At 33.7% G+C, this 24266-nt stretch overlaps 1 protein-coding gene across 5 annotated transcripts in view; it reads left to right on the top strand.

Annotated features, from left to right (window-relative positions):
• The window catches only part of LOC145246036 (cilia- and flagella-associated protein 43-like), a 456783-nt gene that overhangs the window by 220145 nt on the left and 212372 nt on the right, over window positions 1-24266 (top strand). For 2 of the 5 annotated variants that reach the window (XM_080107870.1, XM_080107866.1), the window contains exons 23-27: window positions 2454-2489; window positions 10888-10923; window positions 17419-17476; window positions 17775-17866; window positions 23570-23776. In XM_080107870.1, the coding sequence (XP_079963996.1) occupies window positions 2454-2489; window positions 10888-10923; window positions 17419-17476; window positions 17775-17866; window positions 23570-23776 (429 nt within the window). The remainder of the gene's footprint in view (window positions 1-2453; window positions 2490-10887; window positions 10924-17418; window positions 17477-17774; window positions 17867-23569; window positions 23777-24266) is intronic. The other 3 variants (XM_080107868.1, XM_080107867.1, XM_080107869.1) reach the window with 3 other exon arrangements.

The raw sequence follows: 24266 nt of genomic DNA, 5'->3' as shown, positions 1-24266 counted from the left end.
CTAATTGTGTTAAAGATTCTGTTTGCGTCCTGTTTCTATTTATTTATTACTTATTTATTCTTCTTACTTTATGGCACTTTTAAAGTCTGAGTGTTCTTACATATGTGCATGTGTGTGTGTGTGTGTGTGTGTGTGTGTGTGTGTGTGTGTGTGTGTGTGTGTGTGTGTGTGTGTGTGTGTTCTATTCTTACACAGTTTCTTGTCTTGAAGTGTCTCGACATGTATGCGCAATTACATGATGTGTACATACCTGCTTGTCGAGCGGATGATATCTTCTTGTCGCTGGCTTTATCTCATGGGGAATGGTCACTGCTGCAGATGCATCGATAACACAAGATGGATTGAAGCTTCAATTTGTTTTATTAAAAAGGCAAGCTTATATTTCGAACCCATGATTGTCAGATGAGAGACCCTAATGTCACGTCTGCTTCATCTGCAATCCAAAACCAACTCTCCATGTGGTCGCCAACCAGAAACCTACGACCACAATTCCCGTTAACCCTAATTTCCGATACACGTCACCCTTAATTTCCGGTGCATCTAATTAGGTTGACTACAGGTGACTTGAGTTTGACGGATGTCAAATCTAACCTTCTGTGACCTCACTAAACTCGCTTATGGGAATCGAAGATATACTTACATAACTTACTATTTCTCCAACTACCTAGATAGCATTTAAGCTGGATTCCCAATACTACAATTGCACGCCCCTCGTAATAAGAACAAAAGATGATTATTACAAAGACAGGAGATGCCTATTGACCTTAGTCTTGCAAAGATCAAGGTTGTAGGTAGGAGACAAACAGTCAGATGAAAGAGAGTTCCACAACAGTTGTTGCTATTGGAATAAGAAATTGTATTACAATGAGGCATTAAACCAATGAGTCGAACGAGCTGGAATAAAGGAAGCAGAGAATAGATCAGACAATTCTGAAGAACATATAGTATAATATCATTTATAAAAAACTGAGACTAGCAGCATCACATCTGCGAGAGAGAGAGGTTGCAGAGAAGAAAGGGTGGAACCAATCAAATTACATACAGGTTTCTGCACCTTATTAAGAACCTTAAGATGAGTCTGTCTTTTTTTCTTTTTTTTGAAGAAAAAGAAGAAGAAGAAGTAGAGCAGGATGATATGATGCACGGATGTTTGTGTGCACTGTAGACTAGTCACGTGTTGTTCTCTGCATTGTACAATTTGTCCTCAGAAGAACCAGAGCATCTCCAGCCTCAATGGATGTTTGTCCTTGTTGATGAATTTCTTAACTTTTTTAAAACGGTTATTTTGGATTTTAATGGCATTATTTGTCCCTTGCAACTCATATATTTTAATGGCATTATTTGTCCCTTGCAACTCATATATTTTAATGGCATTATTTGTCCCTTGCAACTCATATATTTTAATGGCATTATTTGTCCCTTGCAACTCATATATGAGAAGTAGTAAAGATCCTCATTTGACTTTTTCTTCTCAAACCCAACATTTTTTTCACTTTGCTCCGTTAAAGACTTTAAATGGTTTTAGAATGAAAAAATACCAAAGAATGACTACAATGAATACAATTAGCCTTAAACATCCAAGAAATGTTGTGTCCCTGTCTGCCTGTCTCTCTCTCTCTCTGTCTCTCTCTCTCTCTCTCTCTCTCTCTCTTTCTCTCTCTCTGCTCTGAAATGCAATTAAAACAAAGCCCTGTTCTGAAATGCAATTAAAACAAAGCCCTGGATCAAGATCAAACACAACTTAAATAAATTGTTATGAGGATTTAAATAGTGGTATTCAGTTTTTATTCGGGTATTTTTCTACAATAATATCGTGAGCTGCACATATATGCTGGGTATTCATAGACAAAAGAGACGATTTTATTTTATTTGTAAAAATTGAAAATTAAATAAATTAGAAACTATGAATAAAAATGAATTTCAGGATTGGGAGCGGAGTTTACACCGTCTTTATTCATTCCCGGAACACCAGATCTGCCAGCTAGTTCATAATACAATGTTTTTATTTCATACAGTGTCAAAGAAGACATAAAACAAAAGAAAAAAAAGATGATATAAATCCAGAACTTCGAGACAAATAAATATTACTATTAGTTTTGTAATACAAAATATACACAGCATTCTGGGAGAGAAGTGAATTATTTTATCCGAAATATTTCAATCTGCTCCGTTTACACTTCTCTCTATATATAAACATGGAGGTACAAGGTGACACAAAAATGCCACAAAGACTGTTGGACATTCATGATTTAAATTGGGTGGACAAGGCAAGCAGAATAGTCTAAAGTGTGTTTGCACCAAATATAGTTGGATTGCAGAAATGATTGTGAATTTTATTAATGATTTCACGTGTGACATTATTTTTGCGACGTTAAAATTAAAATAATTTTTTTAACAAATATTTTCTGAATTTTGCATGTTTTTTGTTTTTAATTTTTATTTTTTTTACAAAGGAAGTAGAAGTTGAAGAATCTGGTAAAGAATCAAAGGTTAGAATTTTCACTAATGCTAGCTTTAAGTTGCTTTTTCTTCAAAGATGCCGGAGAGAAGCCGAGGAGACTTCAGCATCATTCTTTCCACTGTTTTGCTTGAATGTAGAACTAAACATTAGTCTGCTCTGGTCCTTATTTTTAACAATGCTATAGAGCTCAGCTTCATTATGTGCTTAGAATCATTGTTGTTATTAATGTTTTTAAAAAATGTGCAAATTACCCTTTTTATATGGAGTCTGATTGACGAAAGTTTATACACAGGAAAATTCTATATAACTTTAGTTCAAAGAGGAAGGTAAAAAGGGGGAGCCCTTGTTTCCTGCCGAGAAATTATTAAAATTGTTTCCATAAATCATTTTTGCATTAGTAAAATGATGTTTGATGACTGGCAGTAATTTATTTTTTCAATTAGTCATGACTTTACTCATGTAATTATGATTTTGTCAATTAGTTACGACTTTATGTTTGTTCCATTTAAATTTCCATGCCGAACGATAAGCACCAAATATGTTAAATTTACAATTATTTCGTATTAGCTGTGAAGAAGTCTTTAGCTTATTCTAAATAATTTACTAAACCCCATATGATCAATTAGGTTTGTATTTATTATATATAATTCTTAACATGCGTTGAGGCAATGAGACTTCAGCACAGAACTCATATAGATTGTTTCCCAGGATTGTTTAGGAAGTCCTCCTCATCGAGCAGAGCGATTTATTTTTGCTGCAAGAATTGAATGTTACAAATGAGCAAAAGCAAAATCTTATTATCCTCATTCTATGGATGTACAGTTCCACACCTGTCGCATACCGCTGTATGCCACGTGCAGAACCAAAACCAACCAGAGGATAAGGAATCTTCATGTGATGACTGCTCTTGGATTTTAATCAGTGTCCTGTCAGCAGGATAGCCCTCACACTACCATGTTGTCATCACTTCTACCACAATGAAGAAGGGTTAGACTTTATTGGGTGAACCACAACTTACAAACATACAAAATAAGACTTCTGTTGTTTTCAAAAAAATATGTGCATTCACAGCTTTTGGTAACATACTAAAACAATCCCAGTGGGACTGAAACTGTTTGTATAGATATACTAGCATGGGTGGCCGGCGTTGCTCGGGTGTTTGGAGGTGTATGCTGAGAAAAAAACAAAAAAAAACGGTAATTTTTTAAAATTTGACTCCCTATTATGACCCCTTAACATTTATTGTTTTGGGCTCAGATCAAGTTATTAAGTTAGATCCATGTCCAAGGAACCTATATCTAAAATTGTCGGAGGATTTTGGTAGAGTTCTGAAAGGTCAAATCGTTGAAATTTGACCCATTAACAGTCAAATTTCTGGCCGAAACCCGATCACATCGATTTTCGCAAATCTCAGTACCCTGTATATCAAATTTCGAGTCTGTAGACTAAAAATTGACAGAGTTATTGTGTAGGGAAATGTACACAGACAGATACACACACACACACACACACACACACACACACACACACACACATACACACACACGTTTACTTTTATAGATGTACTAGCATTTCGGCCCGGCGTTGCCCGGGTGTTTGTATGTGTCTGTTGACCAAAAATGAAAAAAAAAAGCGGTAGTAGGAAGGCAGACTCGAACCTGTACCGCGAAGGAGGAAAAGAACGGGGGAAAAAAACTGACATCCTTGCGGTTACGACCACCGCCAAACCTGAAGTGAATTATGTTAACATTTAGGCTAGACAACCATAAGGAGAGGATAACTTTCAAAAATATCGGCGAAAAGGGCTACTCTCTCCCCTGTAGAAAAGTTGAAGGTGAAGATATTAATGTTTTTAGCCAGATTTTTGATATTTGTTGTATGAAAGGTCGGACTTTAAAACGATACTGATCTTGGTAAAATCCGTCGCCTCTGTCGAAAGCTTTAGGCAGACATGCAAACATACAAACATACATACATACATACATACATAAATACATACATAGATACATACATACATACATACATACATACATACATAGATACATAGATACATACATACATACATACATACATAGATACATACATACATACATACATACATACATACATACATACATAGATACATACATACATACATACATACATAAATACATACATACATACATTTATATATTGGTACCTAAAACTTTTCGACCCAAACCGATTAAAAAGCTTGCCTTATCTCTGAATACTCTTTATGTAAAATTTCAAATGTTTAGACCAGAAATTGTCTGAGTAATTTGGAAGAGACCGCAGAGGTCATTTTTTTTTAACTTTGACCCCTATTATGACCACTTAAAATTTATTGTTTTGGGCTAAAATCGAGTTATTAAGTTCGATCCATGTCCAAGGAACCTATGTCTAAAATTTCAAGTGTTTGAACCCAAAATTGTCGAAGGAGTTTGGTAGAGTTCTCAAGCATTGAACTTTGACCCCTTAACAGCCAAATTTCTGGCCAAAAATCGATCACAAAGACTTTCCCAAATCTCAGTACCCTGTATATCAAATTTCGAGTCTGTAGACTAAAAATCGTCAGAGTTATTGCGTAGGGAATTGTACACAGACAGACATACAGACATACAGACACACAGACACGTCCACTTTTATATATATATATATATATATAGATAGATAGATAGATAGATAGATAGATAGATAGATAGATGGATGGATAGATAAGAAGAATAGGATTATGATCCTATTTTTATTATATCTCTATACTTTTGAGATAACGCATCCCCCCATTCCATTCCCCCACACTCACACACGAAACACAGGGCAGGGGTACTAACATTGATTAACATCACATAAGGTTTCTCTGGAGGATCTAAAAGGATGAAAAGAACGAGAATGGAAAGCACCATCAGAAGTCCAGCCCCCTCCTCCTATTTCTCCTCTTCCTCCTTCTCTTCTTCCTCTTCTCTCTCTCTCTCTCTCTCTCTCTCTCTCTCTCTCTCTTTCTCTCAGTATTGCCTTTACTCTTACTATTTGTAAACTTTTACCAACAACGTAGATGATGGTTATGTAGCACTATCGTGAATCAATTTTTTTTTTTTTTATTCTGGCTGATTATGTAAACAGCTGGTGTCTTGTTGTGTAGATGACACATAGCAGTAGTAGGCATCGCCATTTTGTTAAAACCATATTTTTTTTTTATTTAAAAAAATCAGCGGGTATAAAAACTTTTGATAAACTGCATATAATGATTTCGGGTTTAATAATCTTTTTGGGTTTCTCCTTTTTATTTTATAGAATACAGTATGTGCATATAATATCTCATGGGTTTTCTCCAACTCATCCTTCATAGAAGGTGAGAAAAGCTGTTCCAAAAACGACAATTCTTCTTAAAAAAATGAATTTTTCAGCTTATCCTTTACATATCACTGAAGTTCCCATCTGATGCAACATTCTGAAGATGTAGTTCTTATTCTAATATTTAATTTCAAGTGGAATTTTCCGATTTTCTATGCTATCTAACCTTACGAGGAAAATTCTGTTTTAATAATATTTTGACACACCTACATTCAACCTTGTCACAGTTATCTGCTTTCTTTGAAACTTACATTTTGCAATAAGTTTTTCCCTTCCTGTCACTCGAAAACTGTAATTCTATCATTTTTCTTCTCAAACTGAAATAAATTTTCTCTTTTCCTTTTTTTTTTTTTTTTGGCTTGCCATTTTATTGCATGCCTGGAGAACTGATGGCTTGACACTCTAGGTCCCACTGTTGTGATTCATTGAAGTAACTCCCGCATGGCGCATGACTAATTGAACTAACAACAATTTTTTCAAAGTATTTCAATTATTTTACTACTTACCACAAAGAAGTAATTCATCCGTACAAATCTTTTGATGCTATTATTTTGCAGCGCCCCCTTTTTTGTTTGCCATTGGTTGTTCAGATTCCATATATGATAAATCGATTTATCCAAAAAATGTTTAACTCGAATCAAAATAATTATTAAAAGCTGAACACCATTTGGATGAGAGTGTATTTCTTTGAACATGGCTTCATTTTATTTCTATAGGAAGGAGAGGTTCGCAAAGATGATGCGAGCAGCAACCATAATTTTGTAGGTGTCTTCCCATTTCATTGTATGCACATATTTTTATTTAAAAAATTGTTTTTATCTATTCTTTTAAAAAGTTAGACATTAAATCATTTTTTCAAACTTAATTTTTTGATCAGCCATTTTTGTTTACATATTTTTGTTTATTTGTCTGCCTTGCTGCAAGAATCACAATCTATGATACATGTTTTTAGTCTTCTTGCTACGTCATCATTCAATAGAAAACGATGAAAAACATAGGCTGCAGCCGCACTTTCTCTTTTTCTCTTACTCTTGCTTTTTAACAATGCATGGACAACTTTTTGAATTACGTACCACCATCATCGAAAATCTTCGACCTTTCTGTACAAATGTCAAGACAACCTGAGATGAGGAATACTTTACTCTGACTGAATATTTCAAATAATCCAAATAAGATTCCCTTTACACGATTATACAGTGCCAGGAATGGTGCATCTTTTCTTAATGATGTTACTTCAACTAACAGCACGTAGCCGGATATTCAACCAGATCAGATAAATTCTTGTTCTGGAATCCATTAAAATTAAGAAAAGGCCACAATAAAAATAAACGATAACATAATTATGTTGCCAATTTATAAGAGGAAAATTAATGCTTTTCATTGCTTTACTAACTCAACATTTGAAAGGCAGAGGATAATCTTGATTGAACCATCGGATAATTTTATGTATATTATTTAGAAATCAAATGTTAGACTTAGAAAAGGAATCCCTTGATTTCTGAGAACTTACTGAAGTAAAATGAAAAAAATGATATGTGTGTGTGTCACTTTCCTGAAAGTACAGTAGCAATAATAGAACAATAGAGTTAGGGTTAGGGTTTAGGGTTATTTTCTAATGATGTACAAATTATTCGTGGAATCATAATCACAAATTATTGTGCGAACATGCCTTGATAGATTATCAAAATGGGAAGATAAGAAAAAAATTGAAATTCAATAAAAGAAATAATCTATTTACATACACTGATGATCAAAAATTTAAGACCACTTAAAATTCTTAAAAAAAAATTTTAAGGATAAATTTTAAACTCTCTCGACTTAAGGTTACCAACACTACAATCCAAAAGGTTATGGAAACAAAAAGCTACATTCCAAAGATTTATTTTTAAAATTTACATTTTTATTGAATTAGGATTTTACACATGATCAAAATTATAAGACCAGAGACAAAAATTCTATTAAATTGTACAAAAGGTGTATGAAAAGTGTATGAAAACATTCAACAATCAAACTTAATAATGAGTTCTACCTCCACTGCTTTTCATGACTTCAAAAATTCTTTGGAGCATACTAGAAATAAGGGTTTCCATGGATCCTGCTCCAGTTTCTGAAGATGGCTTCACGAAGTTCATTTTTTGTCGAATATTGTTTGCAATTTTGATAAACCTCCCTTGTCATACATCTCCAAACATTTTCAATTGGGTTCAAATCCAGTGAGCATACAGGATGTCCAAGAGATGGACTCCATTTTCTTGTAGAAAGCTCAAGGTCCGTCTTGCCGTGTGGATTGCAGCATTATCCTGTTGGAATAACCATCCATCCCCACACAAACGATGACCCTCCATCATCAAAGATGCTTTTTGTAGCATGCTAACATAACCGGCTGCTGTCTGATGACCCTGCACCACCTGGAGCTCCACCGTCCCTCTGTAAGAAAAGGCACCTCATACCATTTCAAACCCTCCACCACTATGACGTGTGGAAAAAATTTCAAGGGGCATGTTTTTATCATGCCAATATTGCTGGAAGCCATCAGGACCATCTAAATTGAATTTTTTCTCATCAGAAAACAGGACTTTCTTCCACTTCTCAACGTCCCAGGTTTGGTATTCATGACCAAATCTTAAGCGGTCCACTTTGTGACGTGAAAGCAATCGAGGAATTTGTTTACACTTTTTATTTACCATGCCTTTTTGTTGTAAGTGTCGTGTGATGGTTATTTGACTGCAATCAGCATCTGTAACCGCCTTAATTTGACTAGAAGAAAGTCCTCTGTCATTCATTACAACCCCTCTGATTCTCCTACTCAATGCAGGAGAAATTTGGGGGTGGGGGCTACTAAAGGATTTTGCTTTTCCATAATTCTCAGTGTTCTTTAGAAAGTTGCAAATAATACTTTTACTGCGATTTACTTTAGCTGCTATCGCTCGCTGTGACAAACCTTGCTTATGAAATCCTAGAATTCGAGAGCGCTCAACTTCGGTTAGTTTTCTTGCTTTAGGCATGGTAACACCTTTATACAGTGATTGCTAATCTCTAACTGATCTAAAAACATTAGAATTACTATAAATCTAACAATTTATACTCTTGCTCTTATAATTTTGATCATGTGTAAAAACCTAATTTAATAAAAATGCAAATTTTTAAATAAAACTTTTGGAATGTATCTTTTTGTTTCCATAACCTTTTAGATTGTAGTATTAGTAACTTTAAGTCGGAAGAGATTAAAATCTATTCTTAAAAAAAAGAAGGTTTCTTTTTAAAGATTTTAAGTGGTCTTAAATTTTTGATCAGCTGTGTATTGGAACAAAAAACATCAAACTTGAATGAAACAGGAGAAACAAAAAAGTAACTGAAGAATTTGACTTGGAGTAAATTTTTATGATTGACTTAAATCCCATAATCATATTTTTTTAGTTCTCATCTCAAAAACAAATAAAATGATTAGTTGGCTGACTAAAAAATGATTTCATGAGAAGCCAAAGTGATTTTTAAAATAGTGAAGACTTTAATATCTTCTATAGAGTATTGTCGCCCCGGAAAGGATCATCTTGATTTCTGAGAAATAATTGAAGTAAAATGAAAACATATCATGTATTCTTTCTTGTCTTTTCACTGTGTCATCATTCATAATTAACCGGTGTGCAGCTTCTACCTTCTACAAAGATCTGATATGCCTAAGCTGAACATTGCGCTATAAGTGATTCACTGAAATCTAATGTAGGATTTGGGGAAAATCTTGAAAGAATTGCAAACTTTTTCATGGCAAATGCAACGCTTACTTGGCCACAAATGTTTAATCTTCAGTGATAGTATGTTGACAGATATCTCATATGATCTTGCTAATGGCCGTCACTTGTAGACTGCTATCGTTTGCGGTGTGCTGCATGTTCAAAATAGTAAAAATAATGCATACACGTGTATTTTTCATCTTCATTGTTTATGATGTTTAATATTATCTATATAATAAAGTAAATTTGATTTCCCCTCCCCTGCATTTAGACATAATAGGATAATCCCCCTCCCTTGCATTTAGACATAATAGGATAATAACCAAAATCTTTATATGCTAATCTATTCCAAAATGTAGTTAGCCTACCCCCTCCCTGCGTATTTTAGAAAGTATGCTTTTATTTTGTTTTCTTTCAAAAATTCTTACATCTCATCCAAATTCCCTGCTTTCAAAGAGAATGTGGAAGTCATTTTTACTCACATCTTATTATTTGCTTCCTCTCACCACCACTAGATACACCAGGTACCAATCGTTATTCATAAAATGACTTTCACTTGCAGATTTGGAAAATCTAAATTGCAAATTATATGCACGCTTACATTTCCGTTTGCTGTTGATTTCATGTTTCTATTTAGTTTATTTGTTCATTTTTCAATCTTTGTTTTGTTTTTGATGTGTTTTTGATAATGAACTTTATTTTGAAATATTCTCACATATAAATATAACTTTTTATAGTCACCTATTTTAAAGACTGTTATAACCTTAAACAATTTTATTTAATTAATTTTATGAGCAAACGATACTGTAATTCAGTTTAATTTAATTGCCCATTTCTTTTATAGCTTTCAGAAATAGAGTTTAGTCTGCTTTACACCCTAAATCAACACAATGGCTATACTTTTCAAAATACATTTGGTTATAGCGTTAAGATGTGGAAGTGCTGTGAATCTTGAAATAGTTATTTTAACATATTTTCAACCATTTCGTTATAGTCAAGATTGTCTGCTCTTTTTAACTTACGGTTTCTGCATTTAGCTGGATAATTAGACATGATCAAGCGAATAAGAAATCTATTTCGAACATGAGGAAAGGAGAGGGCTTTCATGTTATCTTAAAGGAAGATAATTATTAATCAGAAGAAACCATATCTTGCTTGTCATCATTGCTCTTTCTGTGGAACAGAAACCAGAAGTCAAAAGAACAATCTTGACTATAACTTTTTTTATTTTTCCTTAAATCATTCGTTCTGGCAACACCAGGTAAATTGAGGTAGTTTATAACATTTCCGATTTTCGTTGGCTTTGTTTTTGTAATTATTTTCTGTAAATGTTGTTCTATTTAGGAAAACACCATCGAACAAGTTGAAGAGAAAACCAAGGTTTGGTGAAACAATTCTTCGTTTGCACAATCAAGAAGCACAGTCTTTTATTTCTTGTTTTCTTTTAAAATTATTGTTATTTATTTTTTATGCGTCACATTATATTTAATCTGTTTTGGATCGCACATGTATTCATTGAGATATGCTTTACTTCCGCTGCACGTTAAGATTCTCATTCTCAGCAACTTCTCTTTTCTTCACACACACACACACACACACACACATACACACACACACACACACATACACACACATACACACACACACACATACACACACACACACATACACACACACACACACTGTATTTAATGTTTCATTATCAATTGTATTATTTGCATTATTCGGACTATTGTCTTTATCTTGAGTTTTGACAGGCAACCTCTGACCTTTTTCAGATTTATCCTATTGAACTTGGGAATCTGCACATAATTTCGAACAGAATCCTTTCTTTAATTCACGGGAATAATATGCTTTTGTTCCATCAGTCATGATCAAGTAGAAGTCAAGTAATTTGCAATTGTATTCTTAGTAGCACCTACACTAAGGATTGAACCATTCAACCTTCAAAATAATGTCACTTGGAACTGAACTTTATAATTATCAATTCTTATCTAAAAAATTTCAGAAATATAAGCGATTTCATTATGGTACTATTAATTTTTACATCTTGGGCAAACGTTTTCCAAACTTAGCAGTCATTGTATGAGTTGCGTCTGGAAAGTAAGAGGACTGATGTCACAAACAATTTATTTCAAATTTAACGACCAAACTACATGGTTTCTCTTTCAAAGTAATAAGTCTGATGCACTTTTCTGTCATGCTTTCTATGCATTGATAAAGAGATTCTTCTGAGATGCCTACCAAGTTCACCATTATGGCCCTATTGATGGCCTCCATATCTTCAAAACTCATCTAGTTAAATATAGGATTGCCACACTGCATGGAACAGCATATCCTCACTGTGATTCTATGGTGACACCACTTGGCTATGCTATTCCCGGCCAGGACATATGCACAATAAAATTTCACGTATAAACCCGAGATTACATTGTGCATATGTCCCATTTGTTTGAATTCCTTGCTACATGAGTAACTTCTGTGGTAGGCCACATTCATAAATGATCACTTCTAGTTCACAAATCATGCTTGCTGAGTTCTGCCGTGCCAACTGTCTCCACACTGAAAACCGTGCCGGGCCACAATCTGTAATAGTTAGGAAATGGTAAGCACTATATTGTGTAATGTCCATCCCCAACCATTGCCAATCACTGCTCACCTCTAATTTTTTTTCTCCTAGTGAATTGGCACTGGATCTATAGATTGGCATTCTTTTCACGTTCATATAACCAACTTGACGGCTACTTTCATCATCACAAGGTAAACTCTTCTGGCGAAATAAGTGGTTTGTCACACTCCTAGGTGCCCACTGTTTCTGTGAATGGCCATGGTCAGCTCAGTTACATGCGCGGTTCCAATCAGGGGCTCAAGTTCCTAATCCTTCTTCATGGCATTTAACCACTTTTGTGATATGTGCCTCAAGTGGTCGACCATGTTGTGAATTTACACAACAATGTCATGCCAACTAAGAGCTGCATTTACATCTTTGTGGGGAAGTAGGCTGGCGCTGATGTCTTGTTTCCTTTTCTAATTTCTATAATCTTGCCACATCCATAGCAATGGGTTCCAAATCTCCAGCAGTCTCTAACTATGTGACCCTTGCAGCCGCATCTGTAACAGTTTACACCAGTGCTAGGGATGCTCCTGGTAGTAATGGCGGATTATTACTGGGCAAACTCACGACTGTGACCACATGATGGTTTTGGTCCCAAGTTGATTTGCTGCTATGAGAGTAACAAGATCATCACACGTCCATTTTCTGATATCTGATGTCTGAATAAATGGCCCCATTCTCCATGACTGAATTGACTCAATCTTTATCTCAATATACGGTGCCGGCAAAAAGAAAGTGTTCATGTCAATTTAAAAAAATAACTTCAAATTGAGGAGGCAAAAAGAAAGTCTGCAGCAACAAATTCGCTTAAAACCAGCTTAAATTATCGCCCCTGAATAAATTTAAAATATCCACCAAAAGGTAACAAAGCATCTCTAATCGTAATTGTTGTTGTTCCAGGTTATACAACATAAGATTTAGTCCATATGCAACGACTTTCTCTTATTTATTGTCAAGAGCTCATTAATCTACACTTTTCTGGTTTATCCAATCGAGAAATCGGACACAGATTGAAATGTGATGAGAAAACGGTACAAAAGACTGTGCAATAGCACCAAAACATCAGCAGTGTTCGTGATGCCCCTAAATCTGGTCGTACTGCAGTTACTTCTAGCAGGGAAGACAATGCTATCAAGATCTGCAGCTTAAGAAACAGATTTGAAAGGGCTCCCCAAATCCAACAACAGTTCAATCTTGTTAAAAAGTTCTCTCTTTCTACTGTCAAAAACAGATTAAAGGAATTTAATTCGCAAGGATATGTTGCAAGATGCAAGCCAATGATTTCTGTAAAGAACAGAAAGCGCCGTCTGGACTTCGTCAGATGCAATGAAGATCATGACTCTTTGTATTGGTCAAAAGTGCTTTTTAGTGACGAAAGCAAGTTCAATAGGTAAAGCAGTGATGGTAGGCAGTACGTTCGTTGGAGAATTTAATCCTAGGTGCTCAGTTTCAACGCTGCAAGGTGGTGAAGGTTCAGTTTTGGTATGGGGCATTATTAGTACCAATGGTCCAGGGCCTATAGTTCGCTTGCAAGGTTGAATTAATTCGACAAAGTACATTAATATGTTAACTGAGCATTTTCTACCCTACCTTGGTCGGAATTTGAATGATAATCCCATCTTCATGCAGGATAATACTCGCATTCACACAGCTAGCAATGTCAAGAGGTTCCTGGAAGAGCATGACATTCCGTGTTTGGATTGGCCTGCACAATCTCCAGACCTCAATCCTATCGAAAACGTATGGCATTACATCAAGCAACAGCTACACAATGATAAAATTTCAAATTTGGAAGAACTTTGGACAAAAATGAAAGAAAAGTGGGTTGCCCTTTCCCCGGAGTATTGCTGCAGTCTAATTCGAGGAATTCCCAAAAGATTGCAGACTGTCAAATTGCAGAAGGGTTAATATTAACTAGTTCATTGTGTTCCTGTGTATTTGTGTTGCATTAATGTCCTAAAGTTACATTTAAATAACAATTTTCCATTGTGCGGACTTTCTTTTTGCCTCCTCAATTTGAATTATTTTTTTAAATTGACGTGAACACTAGAATATTTCAATTAAAAGTCAGATATGAACAGGTAAAATTATAGAAGAAGAAAAGGCCAATCAAATGAGGTATAGTTTGTTTAAACAGTTACATTAAATTTAACTTAAATTTGTAGTTTTTGAAAAAATTACAAGTGTGGATTTTCTTTTTGCGGGCTGTGTACAAAGGAACATGATTGGTCTGTGGTAACATGATTGAGGAATGAGTATTTTTGATGTGCAAGGTCTTTCTGAAAATTTTGCTTAAACATCTCAGAAGATAGATGTGTCACTCTATTATCTTCGAAAACTTGAGCGCTTTTAGATCTGATCATGGCACAATAGACATAATTTTTTTTTCACAACATTTTCAGGTAAAACCAAATGGTAGCATTCTATCAGTTTGTGTGAAAGCTTTTGATGTTATGAATGGAACACTTTAAACAATCCTCAGAAAACCTGATAATAGTCACCATGGTTTGTTACAATGCTTGGATAATTTCATTGGGACATGAAAACGCTCTTTCACTCTGGAAGTTTACTGAACCAATAATCATTCTCAAATCTTCATGTGGAAACTATCTATGTCAACGTTGCACACCATCCACTATGATTATGCAATTGTTACAGCTACATACCTAGAAAACAGAGCTATTAAACCTGACATAACGATATGGAATAAGAAGAGAGAAAGTAGCATCCCTAGTAGAAGTTAATATCCCTAATGATGCAGGCTTAAACAGAGCTAATAGGAAGAAGATAACAAAATAGCAAAGTTTTATGAATGACATGAAATGAAACTGGAATCTTAGGAAGATCTCCATCATTTTAGTAATTATAGAAAAAGAATTTCAAAAACTACCTGGTGAATATACCAGTGAACCAAGTGCAAGAGCAATACAAACGATTACACTTAAACGGACTGTTGGAAAGATCTCTCGGTTGGAGTGTCTGAAATAGTGGATGAATGCCTGGCATCCGGTAGAATATTTTATCCCCAACAAAAACAAAATGATAAGAAAACTGAAATACAAAAAAAAAAAATGAGAAATAATCTCTTATAAAAAACATGCACTGCCTTTGGACTCAGAATCGATTTGGACAAGGACACCATTATATTAGATAAAACTATTGGTTGTTGCAGTGACATAAAGTGATTTACCATAATTATTGAATTATTGAATTATTATTATTATTATTATTATTATTATTATTATTATTATTATTATTATTATTAAACAATAATAACAACAACATTCATATTTTTAACATTATCCATGTAAAATTCACAGAAATTTCTTTCTTTTTTCAGTAATGCTATCGTCTGCTTCATTTTTTTTAAATCTTTTTGTTTTCTTTTAACGAAAATGTTTGTTTCTATTTCTTTTAATTAAAAACATTTTTAATAAAAGCCCGTTTTGATTTCATAAATGCATTTTTATTTCTCAAATTTTATAAGATGTTTAATCCCTATGTATAAATGCCAATGTCTATGTGAATATGTGTGTGCGTGTGTTCCTAATATAAAAGATGGTTACAGAATCTACATAAAAACTGCATAGAAATTTGCTGGCATAACCAATCAGACGCTGGAAAACAACAATAATAATACAGAGTATTTATAAAGTTTCTCTACACTTCACCAAATTCATTATGAAGATGAGATATGTTGATCAAATTTTTTTGTTTTAATCAGTTTTTATTGAATCTTTTATGAACAATAAAATTTTAAATTTCAGATATTTTGTTAATGGAAAGACAACTGCTAAGTGAGCCACTATAAAATGGCTACTCATCAAGAGAATAAAATGTCACACTATAAATAAACTTTATGGAAATCCTGTAAAAGGCAAAAACAATCACTCATCCACTCCCTAGCATTTATTCATAAAAATCAGACTTTCTCATACTCATGGAAATCTCTAATAATCTTGTAGTCTTCGCCTGTTCTCCCTAACACTAGCTCAATCCAACAATTCTAGACAAGCAATAATAATGAAATATACTGATGAAATCAATTTCTTCACTTTTTTCTTTTTGTTCTTCTGCTGATGATTTTGTCTTAATACTCTTTTCACTCTTTTTTTAGGTCTATCTTTTTTATTAAATGTTTTCTCCACTAGATACACTGTATCCACTAACATGACTGAGTATTCTCGAAGCCGTACGATGATGGTTAAAATGTTCATTGGTTTATGTTCCTGTTGGTTCATTCACAAACGTTGTCCCTCTTTTCATTTGTCTATCTTTCAACCAGCTTCAATGCATATTTTGCATAGTCCCATACTTGAATGCTTAACGTGGCAAAATAATCTCAAAACTTTATTCTTGATGACAGAGAATGCTGATGGGGTGTGATTTTTTGCAACTCTGCAATACTGATGTGATCAGATAGTTCATCATCAGTAATGAAATGCATAATATGGCTCCGGAAAGTTTCTAATTTATGGCATAATTTTACAATATGTATGTTATTTCACCCAACATGACTAAAAAGTCTGATTTCATTTTCAAGTGTTTGAAAATCGATAATTGTTTGAATGAGATTATTCGTATCGTTCATCAGATCAGATATGAATAATTAAATAAAAACAATTGTAATAATGGCGTGAAGAGGAAGTTGGGGGAGCATGGCAGTGGCCTCAGGTACTCAAATTGGTTTCGATGAATATCCAATCAAATTCAAACTATCTCCTTTTCTCATATTTATCAATAATAGAACATACCTTTGAGGCATACTATCAAGGAGTTGACCGCGGGTATTACAGTGATGTCACCAAACCTCTACACACTACTGGAGTCAGTCCACTTATTGTTATCTTTGGTTATAGTCAAGATTGTCTGCTCGTTTTAGTAACTACTATGCCTACTGGACGATGGTAACAAGTAAGAGATGGTCCCTTATGATTAATGATTATCTTCCTGACTCCCCCTTTATTTATGTTAAGAATGGCATTTTGTCTTCTTGACCTCATCTAATTACCAGTCAAATAGTCAGCAGAAACCGGACCTCCCCCCCCCACAAAAACAATTCTTCACTATGACCTTGTTTTGTTTCATGTGTGAAGTCAATATGATTTGAACAGTTGAATAAGTATTTCAATTTAGATGCTAATAGTTTGACTTTACATTGATCTTCGATTTGTTCTAATTCCGTACAGAAAAAATGATTTTAAAACTTGCTGTGATGCGATTTTAATGTCTAATGTTAAATTATCTTTTTGTTTACCCAGCAAGAAGAGGAGGCTCCTGTAGTTGTACAGGATATGCCGGCCACAGAGGGAAGTCTTGGTAAGTAAAAGTTAAAATGTTTAAAATAAATAAAACTGCATTCAATATGCAGAGATTAAAGATGTAAATTGGCACAAAAATAATTCATGTATGTTTTAAGATTTTGCTCCCTTCAATAACGGCCAACACTTGGAGCCGCACAAATCAGCAGTAACAGTTTGAATCTTACATTCAATTAATCGTATACATGGAATCCTTTTACAATAGGTGAATTGTTTCGATATTAACTGACCTAAAATGCCATAAAAATTGACAACCCAAGCAATTTTGTTTGTCTATAATATTGTAACTTTTACAGGAACTTTTTATGGTGGCAATTCTGAATATTTATACAACCAATTTCATCTGCGTTCAAGATATCAGAAAGTGGCACAAATTTATTTGCTGCAGGTTTGTATTAAACATCTATATTTTCAGCACTTCAATTCCCGACTTATCCTCCTCTTTCTCCTTCTATTCCTCCTCCTAATCATCAGTGTGACATTGGTTTATAGTCTGACATATGTTGGATTATCAAGAATCATGAAATATGATTCATATACAGCGTATCACAAAAGTGAGTACACCCCTCATTTTTTCTTCAAATATTTAAGTATATCTTTTCATGGGACAACACCGAAAAAAATGATCTTTTGACAAAATGAAAAGTAGTCTGTCTGCAGCATATATAACAGAGTTAATTTATTTTCCCCTCAAAATAACTCAGAATATAACCATTAAAAGCTAAATCCCTGGCAACGAAAGTGAATACACCCCTTATGAAAAGTTGTCAATATTAATATACAACATGTCAACACTCAATATTTTGTGTGACCACCATCATTATCTAAAACTGTCTTTACTCTCCTGGGCATGAAGTTTACCAGGGCTTCACATGGAGCCACTGGAATGCTCTTCCACTCTTCAATTACGACGTTGTAGAGCTGGTGGATATTTGAGACTTTGCACACCTCCACCTTCTGCTTGAGTCTGCCCCAAAGATGTTCTATTGGGTTCAGGTCTGGAGACATGCTTGGCCAGTCCATCACCTTTACCCTCAGCTTCTTCAGTAAAGCAGTGGTTGTCTTGGATGTGTGTTTTGGGTCATTGACATGGTCAGTACATGTTGGAGTTCATGTTTCGCTCAATGAAATGTAACTCTCTCTCATGCAGCCCCAGACCATGACATTCCCACCATCATGCTTGACTGTAAGCACGACACATTTAACTCCGTTATATATGCTGCAGACAGACTACTTTTCATTGTGTCAAAAAAATCATTTTTTCGGTGTTGTCCCATGAAGAGATATACTTAAATATTTGAAGAAATGTGAGGAGTGTACTCACTTTTGTGATACACTATATATATATATATATATATATATATATATATATATATATATATATATATATATATATATATATATTCCCCTTTAAAATAGTACGTATGCCCCATAAAGATAGCACCTGCCCTGGTTTTATGTTTTATGGAACCATTATGTCAGAGTTTTTGAGAATAGCTCGCGTTACTTTAAAATTAACAGATTTTATATCACCAGTTTCTAGCTTAGTAATAAGGGTGATAAAACAAGGTGGGGATAAAAATAAAATATTTAAACAGTTGAATAAAGCATTTGTTCGTTATCCTGATGCTTTTGAATCGTTTAAGATAAACCAGACTATATTAATAAAAGAAATCCAAAAATATATTAGCAATGTATAAAATGTACTTATAATTACATATAATAAATTTTTATATAAATAAAAAAAAAAATTTTTTTTAAAATGTATATATGTAAAAATATTTTTAACCTTTATATATCTAATTTTAAATAAATAAGAATGTAAATATAATAAATACTAATCATAGTGGGGGTGATAAGTAGTTAAATGGATTAATCCTAATCTTATAAATACAAGACTGATAAATTAAAAAATTTAAAAATATATCCATTTTAAATGTGGAAATTGATGAATCGCACAGGTAAGAAATTCATTTTTATAGTATGAAAAGGTTAGTAATTGCAATTAAGAATAGGAAATTGGATCAAATGTTTGTAACATGTCTTCTTCCTAAGATTAAGGGTGGTGGTGTTTGATCAACACTGCTGGGGAGCCATGATGTAATATACTGTTTTGTTTTTAAATCCCCGAAACAGTGTTTCATGGTAAACAACTGATGATCCCTTGAAAAATAAATTATTGATATTATAGTAAATTCGAGAGCGAGTTGTTGCAGTGATTGCAGGTGATTAAATGATTTACTGACTAGATGGTTTTCTAACGAATGAAAAAAAAAAAAATTGTATAAAGTTATATTTTTTATAAAAAATTTTGTATAAAGTTATATAGTTTTAAAGGTTAAAAACTTCAAAGACTATATATATATGCATGTATATATATATATATATATATATATATATATATATATATATATATATATATATATATCTTATTCCATTATAACACTTAGTGCTACATCGTTTAATCATTTGCTTATAAAATTTATCCAGATGAATCATTCAATTAATTCAAGTGATTAAAATCCTATCTTTCTTCTTGAAGACGTCGCCATTGTATGTGTGTTGTCTCATCCAAGGACCGAGGCCAACTTCAAACCATCTCATACTTATCAAATTAATGCTACAATTAATTCAGCACATCTTAAATAAAGGAAATGATTTATTCAATCGACTGTAACTTGATCGTCTAGTGATGTAAAATCAAAGGAGGGGTGTGAGAAACAGGGAGAGAGATTTTATGTTTATTAATTATGTTTATTATTATTTAATATATATGCTTCCTTAGTTATTTGATGATTGTCAGGCCGTCATAAAACACGTTTTTTCAATCCAAGCTTCGACACAAGTCAAGTTTGCAATCGCCATTCACTCAATCGTATATCTCACGTAATCTCTGGCCAAGTTCTGTTGCTTCTGATTCTAATCAACCAATCTTATTTCTATTGAGAAATAGCATGATTATTTAATGCATCCAAAACCAAACTCCTATCCTTACATCATCAACGCTCTGATCCCCATCTGGCATCAATTGTGATGGATGGCTCTCGTCTGGGTGAGGCCCCGTGTTTGACAAGCTTCTGGGTTTTACCTTTACTCCTGATTTGAAATGGAACACGTACATCAAGTCTGTTGCCAAGGTCGATGGAAAGATGGGATCCTTCTACCGCTCTAGAAGATATCTCACTACTGATGCAATTCTCTATCTATATAAAAGCCAAGTACGTCCAAGGATGGAATACTACTGCCATATCTGGGCAGGAGCTGCTAAAAACAGCCTATCCTGTCTTGACAGAGTACAAAATAGACTTCGTGGCTTAGTGGGGGATGCCCTTTTCTCTACCCTGCAATCCTCTCTCCCACAGAAGAGACGTTGCGAGCCTATCCTTGTTTTATCGTTATTTCCATGGCAGGTGCTCGTCTGAGCTCCAATCTCTGGTCCCCCCTCGCCAATCTTTCACGAAAAACACCCGTCTAGCTGAATCCACTGTGAAAAATTTCCCCCACTCTATATCTGTGCCTAAATCAAACCACGGATTCTATGAACAAAGCTTCTTTCTTAGAACTGCACGCCTGTGGAACTTTGTTCCGTCTGCCTGCTTCCCACCTGACTACAACTTGGATGTCTTCAAGTCCAATGTTAACAAATTCCTAATGAACCGCCCCCTTAAGTAAAAACTTCATCAAATCTCCACACTAACGTAATGTACTTGCAATAACCCTTATCCCTGAGTGGCTTCCGGGCCTTGATAAGTGGTGATCACTGTGTAAAAAAAAAAAAAAAAGAAATAGCATGATTATTTAGGAATAGCATGACTATTGAGAAATAGCATGACTATTTAGAAATAGCATGACTATTGAGAAATAGCATGATTATTTAGAAATGGCATGATTATTAAGGAATAGCATGACCATTGAGAAATAGCATGACTATTTAGAAATAACATGACTATTGAGAAATAGCATGATTATTGAGAAATAGCATGACTACTTGGAAATAGCATGACTATTGAATGTTAAAACAGCTATTGTTGTTGAGTGCTTTAAAAATATAGTTGCCTGATTTATTTACTCACAATTTGCAGAAGCATCATATAAATATAAACCCAATATTTCTTTAATTTTAAATAGAAAAATTAGCATAATTTTCAAAATATTTGTTCAAATTCAACAAAAATAAGGAAACTAAGGCACCTTGTTATGTTCTTCTAGTGTTATACCAAATTTCACTTCTTTGCATTTCATAGCAAATTTCAAAAATATTGACCTGCAATAAAGCGATACACAGGGTTTAGATATCGATTAGAACAATAAATTGAAAATAAAATGTAAATATTTACTTTTACTTTTGTCACCTCATTATATTCACATTCAAGTTATCCTCCCTGGATTATATGGATTATATGGATTATACGGATTATATGGATTATATGGATTATACTGTGCAACAAGTGAATGAAATGTTCCATTATGAAGCACATAAAAGATTTGCACTATGCATCGTAAGAGATGCAAAATCAAGACTTAACTTCTTTCTTGCCTATGGGATCGTGTTCAGTGGAAATGCTTTCAGTTAACTTTTCACATGGTTTTTTATTCTGTTGAAGCCATGTCATCAGATTTCGATTTTGGTTGCAGTTTAAATGGAACTTTCAGACAGTTGGCAATCTTAGCATAGTCTTTTTCTACTGGTTGTTCCTAGGTGATATAAGAGTAAGTTTTATTTATTTACATATCCCATGCATTTTAAGTAGTATGTTTACCTTGGCAATTTATGTTTATTTCAATTCTATTTAAAATTGTTTATATGCAATCTTTCATTATTAATCATCTCTATAATTTTTCATTTTCTTTTTTTTATCATATTTATTCATGTTTCACTTATGTCTTAAAAAATTTATTCATGTTTCACTTATGTCTTAAAAAATTTATTCATGTTTCACTTATGTCTTAAAAAATAAAACTATGCATTTATATGTTTCATCAATTGGTTCTTTATCATTGGCCTTTTCCATTTATATTCTGACTGAATGAATGATGAAGAGTATGACACCTGAAAAGAATGGATTCAGCATGACACAGCATCTGACGTCATTCAAATTCCATGAATAAAATATACATTTTCCAATTGACTTGGTCTTAAAATAACATTTTTCATCAAAGGTCAAAATTATATTCATTTCATAGAAAAATAAGATATTTGTTACTTTTCTAACTTGAAAAATTAAAAGTTGAAAACAAAATGGGGGGAGGGGTATGAAACGGTCAAATTGAAGAAACGATTATTTTAACTGACATACATCTACTTTCTTTACAGTAACTTTATTCGGTGTGAAAACAAAGGAAACAGGAAGATTTTTGGACTTCTTGTTTATGGTGTCAAATCCTTAAGATTTTAAACTCGTGAAAAATAATTATTTTTAACAATTTTTCACACTAATATCTAATCTACTCCAAGCCCAAATCAATTTGAAAATATATGTTCTATTATTTTGTTTATATGAGGTAACATTTGTTAGTGTCCTTTTAAACCTATTCTTTCAAACTGCAAGCAGTTGTTGTTGTTGTTGCTATGGCTGATGTTGCTGCTGTTAAATTAACTTGACCTGGATAGAACCCTAACCCCTAAAGATTGTGCTTCAGAATTGCCTGGTCTGCATGAAGTCTTCCTCGTTAATCATATATATTTGTTATATCTGCAAAATTGCAGGAATTTATCCCCGACATGAAGAGCAGCAAGGTCCAGGTGTTGCATACAAAGCAGGAAAGTTTTAACCCACAAAGGAATGTTGATTGCACATGGTCAATCGACATTCCTTTGTGGGTTCTAGAAACGTTGTTATTCTCACTTGAAGGATTTGCATTCTGCACCTGACATATCTTTGCTTGTTACAGATACAGAGGCAGAGAATGACGGATCCTGATGTTGAATCCTCGTGAACTTTAACCAGAATCTTGTTAGCATATAATCTCTGACACGACGACATTCCTAGCGCCTCTACTATGGTGAGGAAAGGTTGGAATGAGTGTGGGGGTATATCTACACCTGGTTCCTCAAAATAAACTGTTTTTTGTCATTTTTCTTCTTTTTCAGGATATTTTGTATCAGATCAAGGAAACATTCAACAAAGAATTTGATGAACTTTACCAAAAAAAAGAAATGGAAATTTCTCGAATTAAAGAGAAGAACAAGAGAATTGCTCAAATCATTGACGATTTGACATCCGATGAAGAAATGTTCCATCCAGAAATGAACTTTCATGAGAAACCAGAACTTCTACTTGTTGTCCAAGATTCAGAGGTTGGTATCTTATCGGACATTTTTATTCATCTCCTTTTTGGGTCATTTATCGTAACAAAATTTTTGGATTATTTATTGTATTTAAATTGTGGGTTTTGCATCTTTAAATGAAACTCAATCAAATTTATTTGCAAAAAATAGTAAAGTAATCGATGTAAATTAAGGAAAACTAATCCATGTATCTTTATATAAATCTTATGATAATAATTTAAAAATAAAAAACATTTAAATAATCTATGAATATAGGGTGCCTTCGTAGCCATCTGCATCTCTCATGAACCAAACAAGAAAAATTAGAAAACTTTATATTTCCTAAAAGCTGAAATGCTAATAATTAAAACGAATGACATTGAGTATCTCTTATTATGTTTTTCACTAAAGAGTCACCACCTATCAAGGCCTAAAAGCCACCTGAAGATAAGGTAAGCAGTGTGACAACACCATGATGACTGGCAATGATGGTAGGTAAAGTTTGGCAGAATTTGATTGT

The sequence above is a fragment of the Euprymna scolopes genome, chromosome 23 (assembly GCF_053919585.1).
Source record: "Euprymna scolopes isolate OS-2025 chromosome 23, ASM5391958v1, whole genome shotgun sequence".
In the NCBI taxonomy this organism is placed as follows: domain Eukaryota; kingdom Metazoa; phylum Mollusca; class Cephalopoda; order Sepiida; family Sepiolidae; genus Euprymna; species Euprymna scolopes.
This window is presented reverse-complemented; position numbering and strand designations above follow the sequence as displayed.